The following is a 27,723-nucleotide window of genomic DNA, read 5'->3' as shown; positions in this document are numbered from 1 at the left end:
GTAGGGGAAGACCAAGGTATGAATATGACGAGAAGATTAGAGTAAACGTAGGGTGTAGAAATGAAAAGATTAGCAAAGGACAGGGTGGCATGGAAGCTGCATTAAAACAGTCTATGGACTGATGACTCAAACTACAACAATAACAACAACATTTAGTGGTGAATTTATAATTCTCATTTCATTTTACGTCATTAACCACTTTCATCCTTGATCATAAATCAATATGAATGAGCGGTACTTTAGTTGGTATACAATAACGAAACGTAATAAAATGCAATCTGTTATGCGAAAACATGAGCTTTTTTACTTTTCAAAAGTATGTTAATGATAATAAAGTTCTATTTCCTAACTTCCCATATATATATATATATATATATATATATATATATATTTTGAACATTTTACACAAAATTATAAGAAAACCGCAGTTCTAACGCCTATGTGTTATACATCAAAAGAAAGGTCTCCATCAGAGGTTTATTAGAAAAATAGTATTTCTTTCATTATGTCCTTTATTTGCGTCAAATAGTTATTTATTCGACTAATATGATGCCAAGACCAACTACAATATCTCAGACCTTAACCGACCTATCGAAACTGTCTATAATGGCGGCAGCTGGAGTGATAGCATGCGTTTGTTTTGATTTGTGTAAGCAGTGTTGTTACCAAATATTTACGGAAATTTGAATATTATTAATCTTACATTATATTTATTTATAGTCTTAATAAGGTTATAGGTCCTCTTTCAGTGCCGTAAGAAGCTGTTTGTGCTCAAAGAGCTTATTTATTCCAACAATATCGGTGGTGATTAGGTTAATGTTGATTCTCGTGTTCTTCTCTGAAGGTATTTTCTTCATTTTTAGTTCCCTATGCAATATGTTTATAGTTTAATGTGCTGTGTGCCTGGATGTAAGTAAGAGCTTCAGTGTTCCCGTTTCCTAAAGTCCTAGTATCTGTGTCGGTGCGACGCTAAGCAACTAGCAAAAAACTTACGAAAACTTAGGAAATTAAATTGACATGCACGATCTCCCTGTCACCTCAAACAAGACCAACTCCAATCCTCAGACCTCAAGGCAGGTTTCGATTAATGGCAAGATGGCGGTGAGCGCAGGCCATAAGTGAAATAAGTGTGATCGTGAATGACAGTTTAAAGTAATCGTTGCGACTGAAGTATTTCGGGTCTACTTTTGTGGCTGCATTTAATAGCTTTCAATACTGTCAAGGAAGTATAGGAGTCGTCGGATTCTTTTTTTTTTTCTGGAAGTTTAATATACTAAGTATAGGTTATTTCCTATTTACACGTGTTCGCGTATAGGTTATGTTTTTGTTTATCTTTGTGTTCATGTGTAATTGTTAATATTATTAGTGTCGTTTTAGAATGCCATGTACATATTTTAGATTAACATGGATCGATCGTGTTGTGTACCTCTCTGTAAGTCTAATTATGGCAATTTTTCGGGAATTTCTGCCTTCACATTGCCGAAGGATAAAGTCTTAAGATTGTGTTGAGATGCTACAGTCCGAAGAAGAAATGGTAATACACTGTGATGTTGACCAAATGCTCTCATATTTTAGGAAGTTAAATAGAGGTGGCTTGAAGTCCCCATCACCGATCATGGTTTCTATGTGTTGTAAAATATTCATGCTCTTTCAGGTCCTCATAAGTAGTGTATAATTTTCAAAATTAGAAAACCAAAGGGATGCAATAGTTGTTTTAGGAGTTGAAGTCTTTGAAAGTAGTATTGATAATGCGAGTGATGTATGCAAGTGTGGTGTTCCTTTGATCAGAATTATGAAGAAATGTGTGAAAATTCTGGCCAATATTTTTATTAACAATTGCACAAAGGTCTTAAATGAAAAGAAAATCTTGAAAAGCAGGGTGCCAAGAGAAAGGCTGATGAAATAACTCTCAGGTAGAAACAGCACATTAGGAAATAATTGAAACTCAGCAGCAAGTAACTTTAAGGTAATAAATTAATTAATTTTGAGTCATTAAATAATGTTTATTTTTTGGTGTAGAAACTTTCTTGATTTTTTTTTTATATGCACAGTGTTAGTTTTGTTCGACTGCAATATTTTGGTGAAGGGTGTATCATGATCTAATGGGTATGTTGTGTTAGTGTTATTAGTTACGAGGAAAACTGATTTTTTTCTGTGCTTGGTGTTATGTTGTTTAGTCTGTAGGCCTAATTTGTATGTTGGATGTGTGCACTGCTAGTTTGGTTCGACTGAAAAATGTTGGTGAAAGGTGAATAACGAGCTAATGTGTATGTCGTGTTAGTGTTAATAAGTTAGGAGGAAAATATATTTTTTTTCTGTGCTTTGTGTTATGTCACTTAGTCTGTAATTTGTTTGTTGCAAGTGTGCACTACTAGTTTTGTTCGAATGCAATATTTTGGTGAAGGGTGAATAATGACCTAATAGGTATGTTTTAGTGTTAAGAGAAGGAACATTTTTTTTTTTTGGTTGGTGTTATGTTACTTAGCCTAGTCTGTAATTTTCTTGAACATGTGTTTACATTTAAATGAAGTCGTACTTATAACTTACTGTTCGTTGTAAAGCTTTCGAAGTCCGCTCTACGTGACATACTCTCATAGAAAAAAACGCAATTTAAATTACCACTGCTATTTTATGTTTCAAATATTGCGTGTTTGATAACCATCGATAAACATTTTCGTACTACAAATTTCTTACGACTCTTATTAGGTTATTCGTCGCCATGTCAGCTTTGGCCTGGTACGGCAGCCATGTTTTTCTTGCATTGTGGTCTGAGTATTGGAGTTGGTCTTGCCTCAACATATGCTCTTGCGCCAATTCGCTTTGTTTTGACAACCGTTAACATGGCTGCCCCTTATCAACCTGCTTACGCAGGGAGCGCTGATGTCATGCATACAGCCCCTCCTCGTTGGACGACAGTCTACAAACGCTATGCAGTATAGTCATATGTTCAATGAAACTCGTAAATGACATCAGCAGATGTGCCAACCTTTGATGTGGGTTATCAGTAATCCCCGCCCGCAGAAAATTTGCGAAAGCATGCTACTTTCTTCTCGATAATGACACCTACCTTGCTCTTCCTGAGAGAAACCTGTCCTAAATTGCATCATACTACAGAATCAAATTCGCACATTATCTGTTAGTTGTGAGATCAAACATTCTTTGTAGCTCGTTTCGTACCCAGCAGCTGATTTTCAGTGTAGGTTTTCTTGAAGCATCCTTCCCCATGTGACGATATTTTAGTCTTCTCAACCATAAGCTATTCTAGCGTACATACGTTTAATATAGGCCTGATTTGTCTAATTTTTCCTATCAACATTGTAAACTCTTCCTGTCGGAGGGTTACTGTCAGGTTGCGGTGGAGGAGACCAAGCAAGTGGCTGCGTGTATTCGAGAGATAGTGGGTTCGAACTCCACTGTCGGCAGCCTTGAAAATTGTTTTCCGTGATTTCTCATTTTTTTTTGCTATTTTACTTATCTTGCTTATCTTATGGCGACGATAGGATAGGAAGGGCTAGGAATAGGAAGGACACGGCCGTGGCCTTAATTAAGGTACAGCCCCAGCATTTGCCCGGTGTGAAAATGGGAAACCACGGAAAACCATCTTCAGGGCTACCGACAGTGGGATTCGAAACCACTATCTCCCGGATGCAAGCTCAGAGCTGCGCGCTCCTAACCGCACGGCCAGATTTCTCATTCACATTGCCCCTTTCCTATCATTTCGTCGCCCTAAGTCGCATCTGTGCCTGTGGGATGTAAAATAAGTTGTACAGTAAATACAGTGTACAAGAGCAGAGCAGAACTCCTTCATTCACAATTTTCACAACGTTCACGGGTAACGATCGAATAAGTATCGTTACCAATTCAGAAGCAGTGAAACAAGGAGTGTTGAGCAGTAATGCTCGAAAGGAGTGGATACCTTTCCTTCTCCCCTTGTTTTTCTTGGACAATTGTTTTTGTCATGTCGATTTTCCGTAATCATTTCCCCTTTCACCGCAATGCCGTAATTGTGAGGTGAAATTCGTAATAATTACGGACAGTCCGTAATTGTTGGAACCTCTGTATCAGTAATATTAAATATCGGTAATATTACCTGTATGACATCGTAGTTAGATGTCACAATCTAAAAATGTTCCTGGACGAAGGCTTGGAGTGATACCGCGGGCGGCTAACATTTTGTGTTCTTGCCAACGCTATATCAGTTAATAGAGGTCTTACGAACTTGGTTAGGATAATATCACTGACAGTTTGCTGATATTCTTTGACCTCACACTGTAACAGAACACATTCTGAAAGGGTAGAAGTAGCAAGTCCTCGCATTACGCTCGTAAGTTTAAGGACTTCCGAGAGGAGGACACAGCAGGTTCAACAAACTCCTGCAGATGCTTCATCAGAGCAACAACGTTTTGCATATCGAAGTCCTCCTCTGTCCTGATGCATAATCAGTTCCATTTAGTGGTGTCGAAGCTCTAGGCAGTGAGATATTGCTGACGCACATGTCACACTCCATCACTTCATCCTCTCTTCATTAACACGGACCAAGTACCCGCAAATTAGGATTAGAGTTTCTATATCTAGATTGACTGGGGCATTGTCCTTTGGATACTTGAGGTTGTCCAAAATGTCTGAACATGAAGACGTTTGTTTTGTGATTGTCCGTCAATTCTATATCCACAGCTTTAATCACCTTCTGAAGTAAAGTGTAAAAGTGTAAAGGCTACAGATGCGAGAGTAATCTGAGGATATCCAACTACTTCCTTTATGAGGACCTTGCCTAGATATAGCCGACAGCCACTTTTCTCTTAATTCCCTTCTAGACGGCATTTCTTCTGGCTGCGAACCACCTTGCCGAGATTTGAAAAATGGTACTCAACAGTCGAATATTTCGGGGAGAAAATCTGAAGTTTCAGTTCTATAAAAATATAACTCGCAAAAACGGAAGAAAACAAATACACTTTAAAAATATTTGTAAGGATAACACGATTAATTAATTTCACAGTTCTATACAAAATATCACTTGTACAAACGGAAGTGAACAGGCAAAGTTACTCATCGTACGAAATAACTAAGATTTTCACACACGTGCATACATCAATAACACAATGCTACACCCACACTAACCGCGAAGAGTGTACGTCTACGACTGCACTCTTACGGCGACTTGAAGAAATATTGGTATTCGCACGCCTTCCTGTGTTAAACTAGTGGCATAGAGCAGGCAGTAAAAGAGGATCGAGATGGCAGTGTAGCCTATGCAGATCTTTCTATGGTAGTCCGATAGATGGCTCTGTGATATCAAGTTATCACCATAATGCAAGTCGCTGCTTCATGTTGGTTCTAATATGCGATGTATGGCAAAATTATAAAATTAGAAGTTATTACAGGTGCTTCCAAGAATCAAGTATGGTAATTTATCTACCTAGGTGTCTACTGACAGCACCCTGCATTTCAAATCCATGGAGGGCAGTTCCCGTTACGTCTTGCTTTCGCGATGACCATCAACAAGGCACAGGGTCACAATTTTGACAAAACAGGAATTTACTTATCTCGGCGCGTTTTCAGCCATGGTCAGCTGTATGTGGCATTTAGTATCTTCAGCTGCGAGGGATGTCAAAATGAAAATTATAACTACACCATATCAGGGTCAGTTCCTCAAAACTGAAGGGTATTTTACGAAAAACACAGTTTACAATGAAATACTAAAATCAGGCAATGAATTGGACAATGAATGCAGTCATTCACAGTGAACTGTAGCCTACTTTATAAAAGTGATTCATGACTGTTACAAGCATGCATAATTGCAAGGGCAATTGCCACGGTTCAAAAATTCCATATTTATATTCATAACGGAAGTGTCAGTTTAAAGGCAAATAAATAGTTTTCCGGAGTTCAGTATATTTCTCGTTACTTTTTTCACGTTTCCTTTACCATCAGTTTTATTTTTAGTCTAGTACACTATACACCAGTACAGTATACACTGACTTAGCAAATGTCAAGGGATAGTCACCTAATAGCGTGTGGGGCCTTCTCTGGCCCTGCGAACTGCAGTGAGACGCCATGGAAGTGCGTCGACAAGTCCATGGTAGTCCTCTGGACGCAGCTGACACCAAATCGTTTGCAGAGCGGCCGCCAATGATGGTCTGTTCGTGGGTGCAGGATCCATGGCATGGAGCCTGCGTTCCAGGGCATCCCAGATATGCTCGATAGAGTTCATATCGGGGCTCCAGGGTGGCCATGGCAGTCGTTGGACCTCCACTGCATGTTCCTGGGACCATTCCCGGGCGACGTAGGAGCGATCTGACAGCGCGTTATCATCTTGAAACACCGCAGAATCGTCTGGGCGCTGGAAGGCCAAAAATGGGTGGAGATGGTCTACGAGCAGCTCAACATACCGCGTACCATTCAAAGTCTCTTCCAGAACAACTAGGGGGCCCATTCCATACCAGGAAAATTCATCCCAGACCATAACAGAGACACCAGCGCCCTGGACCACACCTTCGAGGCAGGCGGGATCCATCGCTTCATGTGGTCTGCGCCATACACGGTGCCTCCCATCGGCATGGTGCAGTTGAAATCGTGATTCTTCCGACCATATCACGTTACGCCATTGTTCCAGTGTCCATCCCTGGTGACTGGCGACAAATGTGCGTCGTTGTGCCCGATGACGTTCGGTCAACAGTGGCACCCGTGTGCGGCGCCGGCTCCCATATACACCATAGAACCCATGTTCCTATGGATTGTCCACTGGTAGACGTGTCTAGCACGGCCTGTGTTGAACTGAGCCGTGATTTGTTGCACGGTTGCCCGTCTGTCACTATTGACAATCCGTCTCAGATGTCGCCGATCACGGTCATCGAGGGTGGCTGAACGGCCGGTCGTTCGTCTGTTGTGGACGGTGACACCCGCATTCAACCATTCACGATACACCCTGGACACGGTTGATCGTGCGAAGCCGAATTCCCGCACCACTTCCAAAATCGCACTTCCCATCCGTCGAGCACCGACCACCATGCCCCGTTCGAAGGGTGTCAGCTCACGACGACGTTCCATGTTACACCTGTCACATGCACAGCCACTGCTCACAAGGTCTCCTATACAACTGGGGCTGGCACAGGGGGCGTGAGGTGCGCAGACAACACACCTGCGCATCAGTGCTCCGCTATCCCATGACATTTGCTCAGTCGGTGTCTATATATAAAAAGTGGTCGAAAACAATATGAACCAGGGATATGAGGGTTAGAGCGTTCGTCATGCCGATAGGTAATTTGAAAGAATTATCATACCTGCCAACTTTACAAAACAAAAATTCAGGAGATTTTGATATGAAAATCTGGAAAAATCAGGAGATATAGTATTGGTCAAATCTGATTATTCTACATGTATTGTGCAATACAGGAGTACTATGGTATATAGGCCTATTATAACACTTACTGTCTCAAAACCCGACTGTTGCTATACGAGGCTACCAGGGTAAAAATCACCTATTGTATTTCTATACATTGAATCACGCGCCCACGCGATTATGCGAAGCGCAGTGTTATTTTTATCAAGTAACAAATTAAAATTACCCAGAATTGTCCCTAAATGGCTCCTAAAATCTTAAGAAATGTCACTAATCGCTATCTTTGAAATTCTGTCACTAAATTACTAAAAAAGACTCCAAAAATAGCGACTAGTCTCTAGAATTGACTAGGCTGGTGTGAACAAACATGAACATAGCTCGCGGGAACGAGAGACTGATAACAGATATGCGCATTGCGACATACAGGTTTCAATAAACATCGCATATTCGCGCGCATTTCTCGTATTAATAAACGTCGATATTTCATCTGAAAGCGGCCAATGAGCGAAGGACTTCCGACCACTGGCGTACAAAGCTGAAATGGCGGGATTTGAAAACAAATGTTTGAATTTAACCAACAAAATAAACTAAAATCGGGAGAAATAATAGAACAATCGGGAGGCGTGAAAAGCTGTCGAAAATCGGGAGTCGCCCGCCTAAATCGGGAAAGTTGGCAAGTATGGAATTACGTCGATATCCCGCGCCGTTATTTTATCGGCTGGGCTGCTGAAGTAAGCCTATCAGATCGCTTTGCGAGGCGGTGTTGCTCAATCTGCACGTGGCTTATGACCGGCTTGAGAGCGCCAAAAGAAATAAACTTCTCCAGGGGAGAGACTTCAACAAGGACCTGTCTGCTGATAGGCTCGGCCCACAGCAAGCACGCTACAGTGGCATTGACTGAAACCCACACTGTGTTTGTGTTTGATGCTCATTTCTTGGTATGGCTCTTAAGCCCGACCAGGTCACGTGCACATAAGGCTACACAGCCCATTTGAATTCATCCACGAAGCGATCTGACCGGCTAACTTCAGCAGTGACAGAACGACAACGGCGCAAAATATCGATGTATACTGTTTCGAATTACATATCAATATGACCATCGCTTTAACGCTCATATCCCCGGTTCATGTTGTTTCCGACCTCTTTGTATACATATACTAGTGGCCGAAAGTCATGCGAAGACACTGAATATGAAGTTAATAATGAGCCCCCAAAACGGCAGCAACAACACGGCGAGGCATCCACTATATAAAGTGTTGGAACCGTTCTGGAGGGATCTGGAGCCACGCATCTTACACTGCCATCCACTCTATAAAGTGTTGGAACCGTTCTGGAGGGATCTGGAGCCACGCATCTTACACTGCCATCCACTCTATAAAGTGTTGGAACCGTTCTGGAGGGATCTGGAGCCACGCATCTTACACTGCCATCCACTCTATAAAGTGTTGGAACCGTTCTGGAGGGATCTGGAGCCACGCATCTTACACTGCCATCCACTCTATAAAGTGTTGGAACCGTTCTGGAGGGATCTGGAGCCACGCATCTTACACTGCCATCCACTCTATAAAGTGTTGGAACCGTTCTGGAGGGATCTGGAGCCACGCATCTTACACTGCCATCCACTCTATAAAGTGTTGGAACCGTTCTGGAGGGATCTGGAGCCACGCATCTTACACTGCCATCCACTCTATAAAGTGTTGGAACCGTTCTGGAGGGATCTGGAGCCACGCATCTTACACTGCCATCCACTCTATAAAGTGTTGGAACCGTTCTGGAGGGATCTGGAGCCACGCATCTTACACTGCCATACACTCTATAAAGTGTTGGAACCGTTCTGGAGGGATCTGGAGCCACGCATCTTACACTGCCATCCACTCTATAAAGTGTTGGAACCGTTCTGGAGGGATCTGGAGCCACGCATCTTACACTGCCATCCACTCTATAAAGTGTTGGAACCGTTCTGGAGGGATCTGGAGCCACGCATCTTACACTGCCATCCACTCTATAAAGTGTTGGAACCGTTCTGGAGGGATCTGGAGCCACGCATCTTACACTGCCATCCGCAATATTAGGCTGATGACACACGGAGCGGTTTTTGCCGAGTCGGCAGCCGCGTCGGCCGCCGCCTGTGATTGATACACAGAGCGGTTTTTGCCGACTGTGACGAAACCACTGCCTGTTCGAACTGCATCTAAAATGACTGTTTATAAGCAGTCATCGGGTGCGTATCGAGCAGGCAGTGGACAAAACACATTAGTGAGCGTGACGTTAGGTGAGGAAGCTAGCTAAAATTACCGAAAAATAAAGGATTGTTCTTATTCTTATTCCAAAAGTCTACTTACTCTATATGTCCTTTTACGTGTATATTATTGAATTTCAAAGATACTTCATGATATCTAATACAAGAATACCTACCAATGATGCAATCGCCGCGTAAATTCAGCCACGCCCGACTAGAGCGAAGCATCAAGTCGGCCGTGATTCAGCTGAATGTATTAAATCTATGGCGCTAGAGCGCGCACAAAGTCTTCAAAACGCTCGCTGCACCGCCAGCTACACGACAGGCCGAGTCGGCAAATCTGCCGCCTGACGGCGAGCACCGCTCTGTCTGTTTCATCCCATCTGATACAATAGAAACATGCGCCGACTCGGTGAAAACCGCTCCGTGTGTCATCAGCCTTAGTCTTGTGCAGTTGGTGCGGTGTTCGAGGAGCGTACACCAGTATTGACAGCATCCCATAAACACTAGATTGGGCTATGGAAACGAATTTGATCCACGAAATGTCACTGTAATATTTTGTCCCAAATGGAAGATAATAATTGCTTTTACACAAATAAAGTGTAAAATCTGTGGTAAATTAAGAAATACCGTCGTTACTAGAGAAATATGCATACGTACTTATGCGTTGTAGACAGGACTCCGTTATGTTGCATTCCGCAGCTCGTGCCGTCTTCTGTTTCTTTGTTGAGGTCCAGGGTTAGCACCGACGAATGCGAGTGCTATGTCTGTGAATTCCCATTATCTTTGTCCGTATGACTACCGCGGGCAGTTCAAACAGCAAAATAGCATGATCCCTGGACCAATAAATATATCACTTACATGAATGAGTTGGGCACAAAACGAATGAGCAACATGAAGAAAACGACACCTACCTGATTCAAACAACGTCAGTGAGCAAACAAAACACATAGAGAAGCGCTGCGACGTAGCAGAAAAAATAGTTGTAAGGTAGTAAAGTATATATCCACATTTTTCTCTACAGGTAAAATATTTTGCAGTATTTCTTAGCTTACCGCAGATTTTACACTTTATTTGAGTAAAAGCAATTATTATCTTCCATTTAGAACAAATATTACAGTGACATTTCATGGATCCAATTCGTTCACGTAACCGCTCGATTGGATCAAGATCGGGAGATCTGAAGGGCCAATCCATGGTCGTAACTTCACTGGAGTGCTCCTCCAACCACCTGTGTGCCACCACTGAGCAATGACATGGCGCATTGTCCTGCTGAAACATGGCATCTCCATCAGGGTACTCTAGGGCCAGAAAGGGATGCAGATGGTCTGAAAGAATGTCCACATAACGTGCTCCTGTCAGCGCTGCCTGCAGCCGGACAATGGGGCCTACTGTAATTGCGGCCATGGCAACACCGCCCTGAGCAGAACTGAGCGACCTCCCACCTGGACACAACTTTGTTGACACACAGGTTCCATAGCTTCATGGGGCACACGCCATACTCTCATGCGCCCACCAGCTCGATACAACTGGAACCGGGTTTCATCGGATCATACCACAGGCCGCGCCGCCACTGTTCCACTGTCCACTGCCAATGTTCGCGGGCCTATGCACGTCGTTGAGCTCTGTGTCGAGGTGTCGGCAAAAGGACAGCTGGTGAAGCTTATGCGGTGCAATTGCCTCGTTACAATCCTGGTAGAAATGGGTTCCTGACTTTCAACATTCAACTGGACGGTGATCTGACTCACAGTATCCCGTCGAGCACCCAGTATGGTTCTGCGGAAGCGACGTGATGGCCGTTTGTTAAACACCTGTGGCCTTCACGTGCGGCGGTTTACGCGGGAGGTAACATTCTCTCTGTTATACTGAAAATCCACCCTCGACACTGTTGACCTCGGAAACCCGAATCGCGTGTAATCTCCGCAATGCTATGACCCATGCGCCGTGCGCCGATGATCATCCCACGTTCCAAGTCGGTTAACTCGCGACGTGTTGCCATCTTCACGACACTGGTGTCTGTGACAGACTGCTCAGCTGCGCCGCAGCTAGCCGCAACGCTCAAGGATCATACGCGGCACATTTTCTAATGGGACACCCCTTTCCGTGACTTTTGGCCACTCGGTATACATGTATAATATTTTGCATCCCAGTCTGCTAATACCATACTGTAATCGCTAATAGTGTGAAGTCCTTGCCGCTTCCAGGTATGCGCACTGCTCAAGCACATGTCAAAGAACATAACCGGGCTGGCTCGTTAGTGGTAAAGACAGACCAGGCAAGTATTACAAGAGAATGTTGATATCCTTCGCTTCTGAAAAGAAGGAATAATGCTGGCACCAATCAAGAAGACAACACTTTTAGACTGCCACTAAAATGGAAAAAAAGCACCAAGAATGCTACAAAAAAAACGCGCTGTACTCACTCAGTTTGTGCCGCTCCTCAACCTGGAAGGCCCCGAGCGAACACAGCATGCTCATGGTCTTGCCGCATCCTGTGGGAAGCTCCAGAGCCACGTTCTGTAGACGAGTCACGCCCAACATGATCTGGGAAGAAAAAAAAATCGAACATTTTGCACTGGTGCCGACCACAATGTTCACATCCTGAGCATAAAACTTTACATTCGAAGCATAAAAACTTTAGAGCAGATGTAGTATCCTACCTCGCCAGCATACGTATGTGGGCAAGTTTTCCTTCGTAAACTGGATATAAGGGATTGGAATAAACTACCTCCAGCAGTCTTTGATAGATTCTCTTCCGGAATCAAAACGTTTAAGAAGATCATTAGTGCTAGTGTAAAGTGAAAAGTAAAAGTAGTAAATGAAAGACACTGAATTTGTGGTTATCTACACGTTTTTCAATGTCTGGCTAGCTTTTTCCACCTGTTCCTGTTATACAAAGACCGTGATATAAACAGATATTATATAACATTTTAATTGTGTCACCATGGAGTTACATGCCTTTATACTGAATTTAGAACGTTAAACTAGTGGTATTTCTTGTACTATTTTCTACTGGATTTAGAACGTTAAACTAGTGGTAAATTCTTGTAATATATTCTACTGGATTTAGAACGTTAAACTAGTGGTATTTCTTGTAATATTTTCTACTGGATTTAGAACGTTAAACTAGTGGTATTTCTTGTAATATTCTCTACTGGATTTAGAACGTTAAACTAGTGGTATTTCTTGTAATATTTTCTGTTGGATTTAGAATGTTAAACTATTCGTATTTCTTGTGATATTTTCTGCTGGATTTAGAATGTTAAACTAGTATTTCTTGTAATATTTTCTTTCCATGGAATTGCTTGTACTACGCTTGTTGTTATAGTTCTTGTTGGGTAATTATGTTTTGTTTTGTTTTTGTTTTTTTTGCTATTGGCTTTACGTCGCACCGACACAGATAGGCTTTATGGCGAGGATGGGATAGGAAAGGCCTAGGAGATGGAAGGAAGCGGTCGTGGCTTTAATTAAGGTACAGCCCCAGCGTTTGCCTGGTGTGAAAATGGGAAACCACGGAAAATCATCTTCAGGGCTGCCGACAGTGGGATTCGAACCCAATATCTCCCGGATACAAGCTCACAGCCGCGCGCCTCTAACCACACGGCCAACTCCCGGTGTTTTAACTCTTTATTATCACTTGTAATGTTAAGCTAGTAGTAAGCTCAACCTATAGTATTGTAAGCCATAGTGTTGAGCACTGGAAATATTTAAGTTGTGTGTGAATTTGTATATGATGATGGTGGATTCAGAATGTTAAACTAGTGGTATTTTGTAATATTTTCTTTCCATGGAATTGCTTGTTGTGCTCTTGTTGTAGTTGTTGTTGGGTAGTTATGTTTTAAGTTTATCATCACACTACTGTAGGTGATCATTGCCACCGGGATACTTCCCAATTGCGATGTATTTAATAATAATAATAATAATAATAATAATAATAATAATAATAATAATAATAATAATGGTGGATGGCCTCCGGAAAGGCCTGGTGCGGGTCTTTTTCTCGTAGACGGCCTATTAGGCGACCTGCATGTCTGTGAAGATGAGGGCCCTACATAGGATGATTTCGAGTGCTGAATAAGCCACACACATATCCAGTCCCCGAGCCACTGGAATTACCTAATTAAGGTTAAAATCCCAGACCCGGCCGGGAATCGAACCCGGGACCCTCTGAACCGAAGGCCAGTACGCTGACCATTCAGCCAACGAGTCGGGCAATAATAATAATAATAATAATAATAATAATAATAATAATAATAATAATAATAATAATAATAATAATAATAATACATGTACTTCCATGTTTATACATCTCTTGCTAGAACTTTGGGATTTTCCAACACTTCTTAACGAATATTGTAAGGATAGGAGGCTAGAGAACGGAATGTCCCTCAGAATTTCGAGATTGTCGTTTTAGGTAGATGGAGCCTGTTGGAAGATCCCGTATTTCCAGAAAATCAGTGTTACTCGCTTTACGTCCCACCAACTACTTCGACGTTCTTCGGCGGAGGCTGCAATGCATAGATTTTGTCCTAACGGAGTTCATCTTCTGAATACGTAAATTCAATATGTGATCTCAACAGAATGTCGCAAATTAGACAAGCAAATGGCCCCTCACCGCTATGCGTTGGAATATGTGATCGAGGTCGGTCCTAGTCCTAAATGCCCTCTCACAGATGGAACACAAGAAAAGTCGAACACCAATGTACAGTCCTACTTGCAAGCTGAACACTAGAACAGTCCCCCCCCCCCATTATGATCAGCAAGTGCACTTACGCCATCTCTCTCTCTCTCTCTCTCTCTCTCTCTCTCGGCCTTAAAAAGCCACTCCACACGTTAGACAATGGAATGGCCTACTAGCACTATGGTTACCCAAGTGTACCCTATGAAAAACGACCGCTTAAATGCACTTCCACAAACACGACACCCAAAGGGCCTAATCTCGCTGTGTGTAATGATATGCGACCCAAGAGAGGACTCGACTTAAAGGAGCTCCAAATAAGTTTTAGGAAGTTTCCACAAACGGAACGGAAGGCGATACCCACTATAACTGCTAGTATGTACTTGACAAGGACTATCTGACTGTACATTGTTATTCTATGGAATTTAATTACCTACGTAATCAAATTATTGTGTGTATCATCCCCTATGGCCATTGGCTGCAATAAATATTAAATGGTATAACAATGTCGTGCAACCTGACCGCAATAAGGTCGGTTCCCGGCAGAACTTTCAGTTCAATCCGTTGTGCAAATGTAAAATGCAAACGAACCCACTGCCACACTGCAGCGATACGCTGGTAATTTCACGACTGAAAAATCCTAAAGAGCTTGAATGTGTTAACTCTTTCCATGATTTCCTCCGCCCTTGTCCAGTAAAAACAAAACGCAGGCGCTGGGCTGGCCTTCTGAGCCCAACTTGGCACGTTCGATCCTGGCTCAGTGCGGTGGTATTTGAAGGTGCTTAAAAACGGCAGCCTCGTGTCGGTAGATTTACTGGCACGTTAACGAACTCCTGCGGGACAAAATTTCGGCACTTCAGTCTCTCCGAAAACCGCAGAAGTAATTAGTGGGGAAACAAAATCAATATTATCATTCTTATATTATTACTAGCTGATGTACCCGTGCTTCGCTACGGAATTCTACATTGTATACAGAATTGTAGGTTGCCTACCATAAGTCACAATCAGGTTGGGGAATTGCATTATAATGGCAGACAATCACTCTCCACCTACCTTTTTACATCCTCAGAAAGTCTTAGTGGTTTTCCCAACTGAAATGAACATAAGTCATTACAATAACGTCAGTAGGAATGGCGCGAGTAAAATCAATGATTTACATGAAACACTCGATCAAAGGAAAAACCGCACATTTTCTCACCTTTAACGAACAGTACTACGCTGCCGATCTAACAGTCCAAAGTTCCAGAGCTGGACTGACCAAGCCACAGACAGCCATGATCCGTGAACATTTTGTCTTTTTTCGGTGGAGAAGGTCGAATAGTGGAGAGTCCCAGGGCAAAAACTATGCCATTTTACCTGTTTCCTAGGAGTACCAGATATGCTGGAAAATCTCAATTCACTACAATGGCGGTGGAAAAATCTATTTGGCTTGGAGGTAAAATTTGCCTCCAAGTCAGAGGAGAAACCCCTTCACTGCTATTTTTGAATAAAATAATTGAAGAATTTAATCATAGTGAAGAGGAAGAAGCTCGTTTTAAGAAACGGCTCTTTTCAGGGTTAAATTTTGAGTTATTTAGTGAATTGTGGTGCTATAATTTGGAATATGCCTAAATTGTAATTCTAGACCAGATCATACTACTACTACTACTACTACTACTACTAAGAAGTGAGCCTCTGCCTTAAGAGTGCACACTGCTCACTCAAAATAGCACGTCAGAGTAGGGATCAAATAGCTGGAATACTATGATGAACCAGTGTGTTACATAGCAACAGTACGGTATCAGAAAATGTATGAACCAGAGGAATGACATGCTAAAGAAGAAAGTTTTCTAACTCCCCAGCTATTCGTATTTTCCGCCAATAGTCAGGCTGTTATACTTCGTACGCAGCAGAAATCCCATCTATCGGGGTTGAGTGGCATCATAAGAGACAAAGAACATCACAACAAACAACGGTCAATGTAATGTTATTGTTGATCAATGTTAAGGGCTTTCAATATTGTAAGCCTTCACATTTAGTTTTCTTCCGACTCTGAAATACCACTCTTATCATAGTCGATACGGTAAAACTGAATAAAACATAAATGGTCGGAAATTGTATTCTCTATAACTTTTGTCATATAGTACTTTTCGATAGGACCAATAACATAGGTATTTAAAAATCAAATTTTAGACGCCATCCCCTAACCTACAATTTCTCCAGGGTGAATAAAATTGTTTATAACTTATACGGTACCGTAGTTTCTTATTCCCCGACTCTATATACCGACTTATTAAATTCTGTTAACCCATGTTCTCGTGGCTCGGCGTCGATATGGACTTGGCAACAAAAATACAAATTCATGAATATCTGTCTTATGAAAGCCTGTAAGGTAACAAAGTATGACATAAATTATAGGAAATGTAATTCTATATAACTTTAGTTATGCAGTATTTATCGATAGGACCACTAACAATATAAATATTTGAGAATTAAACTTTAGGCCTTCCCCTAAACTACCATTTCACTCAGCATGAGTAAAATGATTTATAGCCTAGATTGTAGTGGCTCATCCTCCGACTTCACATACCGATTTTCATTAAATTCTCTTCAGCCGTTTTCTCGTGATGCGTGTACATACATACATACAGACAGACAGACAGACAGACAGACAGACAGACAGACAGACAGACAGACATAAATTACGGAAAAGTAAAAATGCATTTCCTTGTTACTCTGTCAATCAATCAATACTGATCTGCATTTAGGGCAGTCGCCCAGGTGGCAGATTCCCTATCTGTTGCTTTCCTAGCCCCGATACAGAAAGACCATTATTTTCAAATTCCGAGCAATGTACAGACAAAACTCTTATTTTATATATATATAGATTATAGATTATTATTACAAAACTCGGAAAAAGCTCGGATGTTTGAGAAATATCTTTTCAAGGGAGACTTCATCAAGGCTAATTTAAAATATAATATGTTAGAAACAACCTAGCAACAAATTTCATCACGGTTAGTTACTCAGTTGTTTTGCATTTTACCGTCAAAAGTCAAAACTTTTCATGTGCTTAAAAATATTATATACCTTTTTTAGAATGAGTAACAATCGTCGTAGAAACTGCAAAAAATAAATACTCCTTTCCCAGTGTTACTGAACAGTTAAAACCATTGTTATGCTTCTCAATAATATAAGGACAGAATCGCATATGTTCACATCATATATATTACAGGTCTATAAAAATCAATCTGCAGTGATAATAATCGAAGGCTTTGAAAAAGAAGCAGCTATCTGGAAAGGAGAGAGGCAACACTGAAGTTTGTCCTCCCTCCTTATCTCTCTTTATAGAGAACAGGCAGTAAAGGAAATCAAAGAGGAATTTGGAAAGGGAACCACAATCCAAGGAGAGAAAATCAAAACCCTGAGATTTGCTGATTATATTGTTATTTTATCTGAGTGTGCAGAACTTGAGAAATTGCTGAATTGTATGGACAGATCCTTGCAGAAGGAGTACAAGATGAAAATAAATAAGTCCAAAACAAAAGTAATGAAGTGCAGTCGAACGAAAGCGATGAGGGTAATTCAAATGAGGAAAGAAACCAACCCTGAACGTTGCAATTTTCATCCAAGGTAATTTTCCTTACCCCCCATATAAAAAGAATGAATCACTTTTAAAGTCATAGTTTATCTATCGGACTAGCATCTAAATAGAAAAAAAATACAATTTCAAGTTGCAGTATTTACTAGATTTGAAATGTCAGACAAAATGCTCGCTCGAGAGCTGTGACAAACTCCTCACCTGTTTGGCCACTTGTATCTGCTGGTCGTAGGGTGGTCGGGGGAAGTGGACTCTCACGTTGACCATGGTGATGGACTGCGCGTTCTGCTTCTTCTGAGAGCACTGCGAACTGCCGGGGTACGTGGCCATCTCACAACTGAGTCACCTGACAACATGAACATAACACATACTGCTTCTAAAAGAAATTAGTATATCTACAATATATATATATATGTCTTTGGGACTGTATATCTCGTCTTCATCTTACCAACCTCCCTAGAAATATCATACCGAATGAATCATGAGATGTACAAAGAACACAGCATATCACTAACAATATCTGCAGCAACAAACATGATATGAACTATTTTCAACATTAACAAACTTAAACAAATTATTCTTTTTTATCAAGCACTTTTCTTAAATTTGTAGAGGGTTAGGTAGAACCTAAAAAAGAATAAATGTTTCTGATACAACGTTAACATGCATTTGGTCTGGAAGTGCGCGTTGATTCATCCGTTGCATTAAAAAAGGTGACAAAACAGATCCGAATAACTAGAGGTCTATCCCTACTACCCGTTGCTTATAAAGTTCTATCTAAAGCCCTCCTAAACCAACAAGAGAAACAAACAGATCCTTTGATTTGGGAATATCAAGCGGGTTTCAGGAAAGGGCGTTCGTGTGCGGAACAGGTATGGAATCTGAAGATGATTCTGAAGATCCGCGGAAGCAATAACACAATAATTACTTTCGTGGACCTGAAGAAAGCGTATGACTCTGTGGACACACAGAGGTTGTTCGACACGCTAGAAAAACTTCGAGTGGACAGGAAGACTGTAGACTGATACGTCAATCCCTCACAAACACATCATCTAAAGTGAAATGTTTTGGGAAAATTTCTGACCCTTTTTAAGTAAACACAGGTTTTCGTCAAGGAGATGGACTTTCTCCTTTTCTGTTTAACTTGGTTTTACATAAAGTCATCAGAGAGTGGGAAAAGGATATCTCAGTCATAACCAACGGGACTGGTGGGAACAAAATCAAAGCGAAATGCTTGGCTTTCGCAAATGACCTAGCTATCATCACTAAGAACAAGGAGGAAACTAGGTATGCTGTCGAGACATCACACAGAATAGCATCACAGGCAGGCCTTCAGATATCATTCGAGAAAACCAAGTACAGAAGAACCTCGTTTATCCGGATTAAGTGGGACCGGAACTGATCCGGATGATCGAAAACCCGGATAATCCGGAAAAGCAGAAAACCAATACTGTACATGTTATATAATGTATTAACATAAGTTGTACAGTAATACTTTTTTCAATTATACAAAAAATATAACAACACTTTTCTTACATTTACGACTCTGTTTTATGCACTACAATAATGTGTGAGCTTTTCCTGTTTTACATTTGTATAGCGTTTGCGCGCAGCTCGATCATGAAGACGTTTCACTATCAGCAGTTCTGCCGGTGTGGTTTCAGTCGGGGATTCTAAATAGGCTATCAGTTTGTCCAGCTGCATTGTTGCATCTCCAGGAGTCATTGTTTCTTCTGATGGAGCGCCGGTTTCATTTTCGAATTCACCATTACTCTCGTCATTACCTGCTGAGGAACAAGAGCCAATAATTTATTCATCTGTCATTATGCTGTAGCCTGAGTTACAGTCATTTTTCAAACAGTCATTTACGTCGTTCACATCTACGTCCGAGCACCCGGGAATGCGTGCAAATGTGTCAAGGAACTCAGAAGAGTCCACGGTTTCTCGTTTTCAATTTCAGGCGAATGCCGCGACGGTCCTTTCGATAGACCACGGCCGACTTTCTTCCAATTCCTGTCCGTAACTATCCTTGGCGGAAAGGACATTCAAGAAGAATCGACCCCGTAAAAGAAATACTGTTCAAGTAAAAATATTTTTATTATTATTTTCGATCCGGATAAATCGGAGATCCGGATTAATGAGGGCCGGATAAACGTAGTTTTTGTGTATATGCAGAATTTTCAGCAAAAGTGCAAAAAATTGAAACGGCATATGGGACAATTTCATAGGTATCATTTTCTTAAATACCTTGGAAAAACAATTCTTCCTTGGGGATTAGACAGTCTCGCTAATACAGAAAGAGCCTCAAAACTTCAGGGCATTTAGAGTGACATGGGATCACTACAATAAACGAGTAATGTCACGTAATGCTAATTTGAAACATTACAAAACATTTATTCTACCGGAAATTCTATATGCATTAGAAACATTAACTTTAGGAGATAATTCTAAAATTGCAGAGATTGAAAAACCAAGAACGTTAAAATTCTTAGAAAAAATTTCGTCCCCATACAAGAAAATGAAATTTGGATAACTACTACTTTTTCGGTCTTCGGAGACGCCGAGGTGCCGGAATTTAGTCCCGCAGGAGTTATTTTACGTACCAGCAAATCTACCGACAAGAGGCTGACGTATTTGAGCACCTTCAAATACCACCGGACTGAGCCAGGATCGAACCCGCCAAGTTGGAGTCAGAAGGCCAGCTCCTCTACCGTCTGAGCCACTCAGTCCGGCTGGATAAATAGTTATAGAGATAGTTTCATCAATACTGTACGGAGCAGACGTTTGAAAATTTTTGGATACATTTTTAGGATGGATAATAATAGACTCACAAATAATAAATTCACAAATAAATGAACAAATGAACTGAACATCAGGGAGGACACAACAAAAAATCGCAAAGTCTTCAGAACTTCAGCAAATAAACACACACATGTGGTCAAAACTAGCAGCAGGACTGGTACAAAATGTCAGAAGAACGGAAGAAGCAACACAGTGAGAAAGTCATCAAGCCACTGAACAAGTTCCAACGCGCTCTTGAGCGCGATGTGTTGCTTCAAATAATTGCAGAAATGAGGGTCGACGAAAAACTGCAAGCGATAATACGAGCAACCCTGACTAATAACATATTCAAAGTAAAATTCCAAGGATGCTTCTCTGCACCCTTTAAAATTAAAACGAGTGTTAGGCAGTGACATGGACTCTCATCACTCTTTTTCAAATGCGTACTGGAGAAAGTAATACAGGAATGGCGTCAGATACTACAAAATAGAATTTTTTTTCTGACATTATTTAAGGATTGGGACGAAGAAGAACGGATTGAAAATCGACTGCTTAACTTTTGCGGATGATATAGCAATAATGACAGAGAATCTTGATGATGATGATGATGATGATGCTTGGTGTTTAAAGGGACCTAATATCTAGGTCATCGGCCCCTAATGGTACGAAATGAGACGAAATGTAATGACAAATTAAAAGTCCAAAATCCTCCACTGATCAGAATTCTAAACGTGAGGACGAAGAATGAATGGATGCATATGAATTTAAAACAATCAGTGGATCCGACCAGCAATGCTTCACTTTCACAGATACTGACGTAAAACAAGAGTATTACTGCCCAAGGACTGTTTCGATAGCACAATACTGAATCGATGATGCTTGTAGACGAAAGGGGTCCAAAATCCAAGTCATCGGCCCCTCATAATGGCACTTATCGCTAGAAAAGTAGAAAGATGGTATTTGTCATGTTGCGGTACTAATCAAAAGTAGCGTAGACTCGCGGTATTCCACACATTATGGCACTACTCACAGGTACTGAAATTCACACATGTAATACAGACATATGGTGCTTCGCACATTGCGGTGCCATTTACAGGCAACGCAAACCTATGGTGTTCATCACATACGTGTACTAACCACAGGGACTGGTACTATCCTGTGGTGTTCCTCATAGTGGGCACTAATCATAGGCAAGCCAGAACCATGGTGTCGCTCCTAAAGTGGTACTAATCACAGGTACTGCAAAAGCCGGCAGTGCACTCTGTTGCTACTAATCACAAACCTATTTTGTACCTAACACAGTGGTTCTACGCGCGAGTAAAAGCGACCCATGGTGTTCCCCGCGTGGTGGTACTAATTACAAGTAGTCTCATGGTTCTAATTCGACCATCCTTTGAACGCCCCCTTTTAGTCGCCTCTTACGACAGGCGGGGGATACGTGGGTATATTCTTCGTCTGCGTCCCCCACCCACAGGGGGTAGAAAGAGAGAAAAAAGAAGGGATCCGTCACTTCGAAAAATGAAGTAACGAACGAGGAAAGGCAAGGGCCACGAAGGGCGTGAAAATGAATGACCACCTAGCCCTCGGAAACCTAATAGAGTCGAGGTCAGAAATGAACAAGAGTTGACCAAGGGAGGTCGGACAGGATGAAAGTGAGGTGCCTGGCACAAGTGGAAGCAATGCCAGGTTTCAGCTAAGGGCCGTGGTCGCCAAACCACGCTCCCAAGTTGATAGCCCCTGGGCCCGTTTTAGTCGCCTCTTACGACAGGCAGGGGATACCGTGGGTGTATTCTTCGTCTGCGTCCCCCACCCACAGGGGGTACAGAGAATTTTAATACTGTGAGAGAAGAAATTAATGTGCTGAAAGAGGTAGCTGACCAAACAGGCTTGCGGATGTTTCCTTTGAAAAGACGGAAGTAATGTCAAACATATTTCATTGGATAAATGTATATGTACACTGGAGAGTAGAGGCATGAGGCTGAGTAGGAGCAAGATTAAATAGGCTACATGCGGTGTGGAGCAACTGGACTGGTACACCTACAATGGGAACCTGTACCACTGACAGGAACCTTCAGATATTTGGGTTTACTGATGCACAAAGATGGTGAAAAAAGGAGTTGAGGCAGAAGAGTCCAGTCGGGCTGGTATAAATGGAGAGCAGCTACCGGTGTTTTGTGTGATAGAGGAAACCACCAATCCAAAGGTATTCTTCGCCTTGCCTTGACATATGCTTTGGAATCAGTGCAAATAACAAAAGTCTCTGAGAAAAGGCTGGAGGTGCCGGAAATGAAAATGCTGCGATAGGCATGTTAAGGAAAGGTCCGACTCATTGGCTGAATGGTCAGCGTTGAGGTCTTCGGTTCAGAGGGTCGCGGGTTCGATTCCCGGCCGAGTCGGGGATTTAAATCGCCTTTGATTAATTCTTCCAGCCCGGGAACTGGGTGTTTGTGTTTGTCCCAACACTTTTCTATTCATATTCAGACAACACACAACACTACCAACCACCACAGAAATACGCAATAGCATACCTGGCAACTTTACAAAACAAAAATTCAGGAGATTTTGATATGAAAATCTGGAAAAATCAGAAGATATAGTATTGGTCAAATCTGCTTATTCTACATGTATTGTGCAATACAGGAGTACTATGGTATATAGGCCTATTATAACACTTACTGTCTCAAAATCCGACTGTTGCTATACGAGGCTACAAGGCTAAAAATCACCTATTGTATCGCCCACGCGATTATACGAAGCGCAGTGTTATTTTTATCAAGTAACAAATTAAAATTACCCAGAATTGTCCCTAAATGGCTCCTAAAATCTTAAGAAATGTCACCAATCGCTATCTTTGAAATTCTGTCACTAAATTACTAAAAAAGACTCCAAATATAGCGACTAGTCTCTAGAATCGACTAGACTGATGTGAACAAACTTGAATATAGCACGCGGGAACGAGATATTGATAACAGATATGCGCATTGCGATATACAGGTTTCAATAAACATCGCATATTCGTGCGCATTTCTCGTATTAATAAACGTCGATATTTCATTTGAAAGCGGCCAATGAGCGAAGGACTTCCGACCACTGGCGTACTAAGCTGAAATGGCGGGATTTAAAAACAAATGTTTGAATTTAACCAACAAAATAAACTAAAATCGGGAGAAATAATAGAACAATCGGGAGGCGGGAAAAGCTGTCGAAAATCGGGAGTCTCCCGCCTAAATCGGGAAAGTTGGCAGGTATGCAATAGTGATTACATCCCTCCATATTGAGTTGGCGTCAGGAAGGACATCAGGCCGAAAAACAGGGCCAAATCCACATGTGGGACACAGTTCGCACCCGCGACCCCACTGATGTGGGAAAAGCGGTAGTAGAAGAAGAGCAAGAAGAGGCATGTTACGGAAGGACATAATCAGAAATGAAGCAATACGGGACTGGGTCAAGGCGACCAGCGTTAATAACAAGATCCAAGCGTCACGACTACGATGATTTGGCCACATCGTCAGGAGAGGAAGTGGTTGTGTGGGGAGAAGCCTCTTGTATATGTCTCCTCCCGAGGACACAAGAAGAGAAAGGCCCCGTAGGAGACGGAAGGACTCTGTCATCTCGGATCTCAAACAAGTGGAGATGGAGGAGGACGTACGATAGTTTTCAGTAGAAATGGATGGAGACTGATCCGCATGAGCGAACCTGCGTATCAGCGAGACTAATCATGCTGCAGACGATTATTATTATTTTTATTATTATTATTATTATTATTATTATTATTCTTTCTTCGTTATGCCCATTCATAGAGCGCGTTTGAACTTGTTAGTTGGTTTGATGGTTTGTGCCTTCTTATCCTCCCAAAATCTCTTCATGAATGCACTGTGTTGCATCTTGCGTTCTGTCGACCACTTCCTACCAGTTGTCTTTTGGTTTCTCCCTAAATTTATGATTGGCTACTTTGGTTCTAAAAGCTCCACTATTTCCCATGATGTCGTCTGTAATATTTATTTCTTGGAGGTCCGCCTTAGTTTCTTCTAGCCATTTTATTTTGACCTTCTTTGAGTTGATTACTTTGAACCGAGCTCGATAGCTGCAGTCGCTAAAGTGCGGCCAGTATCCAGTATTCGGGAGATAGTAGGTTCGAACCCCACTGTCGGCAGCCCTGAAAATGGTTTTCCGTGGTTTCCCATTTTCACACCAGGCTGTACCTTAATTAAGGCCACGGCCGCTTCCTTCCCACTCCCAGCCCTTCCCTGTCCCATCGTCGCCATAAGACCTATCTGTGTCGGCGCGACGTAAAGCAACTAGCAAAAAAAAAAAAAAAAAAAAAAAAAGATTACTTTGAATAATCTTTTAGTTAGTCTGTCGCTGTTCATTCTGTAGATATGGCCATAGAAATTAAGGCGCCTTTTCCGTACGGCATCAGTAAACCTGTCGGTGAAGGTGTAGAGGTCCGCTGTTTTCCTCTTAACCCACATTCCATTTTCTCTCGTAGGACCATAAATTTTCCTGAGAATTTTCCGCTCCTGCTTTTCAATTTCTGTAATTTTAGAGTGACCACCTAAGCATATGGTTTCTGAGGCATATAAAGCTTCGGGCAATACAACTGTCTTGTAGTGTCGTAATTTTGCATTACGCGATATGACTCTTTTGTTGTAGTAATTCCACGTCAGTCTGTATGCCTTATGTAGTTTTAGTGTTTCTTTCTACATTGGCACTACTGTCTAATCCTGATGGTAGTATAATTTCTCCAAGGTATTTGAAGGAGGGCACCTGTGAAATTGTGCCGTTTTCCATCTCTAGCGGAGTTCTTTTGCTACTTTGACGTAGATTTTCCATGTACTTGGTTTTCTCGTAGGATATCTGGAGGACTGCCTTTGATGCTATATTGTGTAGTCTCTGTATGGCATACCTTGTTTCATCCTTGGTCTTAGTAATGATTGCGAGATCATCAGCAAATGCTAAACATTATTATCATTGTTATTATTATTATTATTGAAACCTTCTTTCAACTTATTAGGTCATGTTACGTACATTTAGTATTGTGTTGAAGAGATGTTGAGTACCGGACACCAGTGGGATCCAAACCCACAACCTCCCGGAGGTTGTACACTGGATCTTGTTATTAACGCTAGTCGCCCTTACCCAGTCCCGTATTGCTTCATCTGTCTCTTCAACATGTACTAAATGTACGTAACACGACCTAATAGGTTGCAAGTCGGTTTCGATTACAATGCGGTCGTGAAAATTCAATATTCATTTTCATTATTATTATTATTATTATTATTATTATTATTATTCCTTATGCCCACACGAAGGAGCGCGTTTGAACTTATTTAGCTGATGACGTTGCCTTTTTCTTCTCCCAAAATCTCTTCATATTCTCGCTGTAGTTTTTCTTGCGATCTTCTGACCAGGTTTTGTTGGTGGTAGTGCTTGGATGGTCTGCAAAGCGGTGATTGTCGACTAATTTTCTGAACTTAGATCTGTCCAATACAATGCCATCTGTGAGAGTGGGTTTCCGCTGCGGTAAAGTAACTCTACCACTATCCTTCCCCCTCCACCGGAACCGAGCTCCGAGAGCTGGCGGAGAAGTCCGAGGACGCTCGATTTTTCAGCTGCCGCGTCATTCGACTGCTGTATTTGCATGTGTGTGCAGACGGTGGTATTACGTTGAGCGTTTATTTGGCGGCAAAATGAAGTGGACGGAAGAAGAAACTTGCAATTTTGTGGAGCTCTACAGCGAAAAAGAATGTTTATGGAACATAAACAGCGTTACTTATAGAAATAAGAATATGAGACGGGCGGCGGAAGAGGACTTAATTGCGAAAATGGGTAAAGAGGGTTTTGGGTTAACGGAACTGAAACAGAAAATAAAAAATTTACGGTGTACATACAATCAAGAACTCATGAAAATACGAAGATCCAAGAAGTCTGGAGGTGGTGCCGCAGACATCTACACTCGAAAATGCAACATAAAATATAAACAAGTGTCAGCTGGATTTTCACTTAATATGAAGATTTCTCAAGTTTCAGTGTTACACAGCGTGTTCATCATGTGTCTCGACATGTTTAAGTTAGGCAATACAATGGTGCAGGACTGTGTACATTAATCATATTAATAACATACATAGGGATCTTTTACATATCACTTGCCACTGCCGTTAATTTTCAGCAATAACAGTAATTTCCACAACAAATTGAATAGTTTCCATATGTTGTTTGGAATATCCAAAATAATTATTGTTTACAGTACAGTGTCAGATCTAGAAGATTAAGCTCTACACCTGGGCCGTACAAGCAACGAACAACAAAAACTTAAATAGATCAATAATTGGGATATTTATGGCGAAGAAGTTACTGCAAATTAGGCCTACGCCAGCGTAATTTACAGTGTACTTATGGCCGGTTACGTCTCAAAACTCACGTGCGAAAATTAGTAGCAAATGGTATCAAAACTCACGACTACAAACTAATAGCTAAATTAATATTCCAATGAGTCTCAAAATTCACGACTCCGGATAGCAGGTGCCTGCGATGACGGCAGGAGGGGTGAGGTGCGCGGTGACTCACTCACCAGGCCTCTCCTGAGGCCTCGATACCATTAACATTAAATTTATACAAAAGGAAAAATACGTTATATTACCTTTAAGACCACAGAAAAATGTTTTGATAATAATAATAATAATAATAATAATAATAATAATAATAATAATAATAATAATAATGTTGCATTCGGGAGATAGTAGGTTCGAATCCCACTGTCGGCAGCCCTGAAGATGGTTTTCCGTAGTTTCCCATTTTCACACCAGGCAAATGCTGGGGCTGTACCTTAATTAAGGCCACGGACGCTTCCTTCCAACTCCTAGACCTTTCCTATTCCATCGTCGCCATAAGACTTATCTGTGTCGGTGCGACGTAAAGCCCCTAGCGAATAATAATAATACACCTCTGTGTCATTCACCGACCATTATTTACCCCTGTGTGTTGGGGTGGCAGAGTAACATCCCCAGTATCCTCCGTCTATCGTAAGAGGTGACTAAAAGGGGCCCCAGGGGTACTTACATTTTTTTGAAAAGGCCCTTGTCTTTCTTTGCCCGAAACCTTCATTTT

At 41.6% G+C, this 27,723-nt stretch overlaps 1 protein-coding gene across 1 annotated transcript in view; it reads right to left on the bottom strand.

Moving 5' to 3' along the window:
• Positions 1-27,723, bottom strand: part of LOC136886715 (Fanconi anemia group J protein homolog) — a 420,988-nt gene that overhangs the window by 359,524 nt on the left and 33,741 nt on the right. The window contains exons 3-4 of the mRNA XM_067159520.2: positions 18,037-18,181; positions 12,001-12,121 (exon numbers count right to left, since the gene is read on the bottom strand). Coding sequence (XP_067015621.2) covers positions 12,001-12,121; positions 18,037-18,165 — 250 coding nt within the window. The 5' untranslated portion in view covers positions 18,166-18,181. The remainder of the gene's footprint in view (positions 1-12,000; positions 12,122-18,036; positions 18,182-27,723) is intronic.

This window comes from Anabrus simplex, chromosome X, assembly GCF_040414725.1.
Source record: "Anabrus simplex isolate iqAnaSimp1 chromosome X, ASM4041472v1, whole genome shotgun sequence".
In the NCBI taxonomy this organism is placed as follows: domain Eukaryota; kingdom Metazoa; phylum Arthropoda; class Insecta; order Orthoptera; family Tettigoniidae; genus Anabrus; species Anabrus simplex.
The sequence above is the reverse complement of the archived record's forward strand: the minus strand, read 5'-3'. Positions and strand labels throughout refer to the sequence as shown.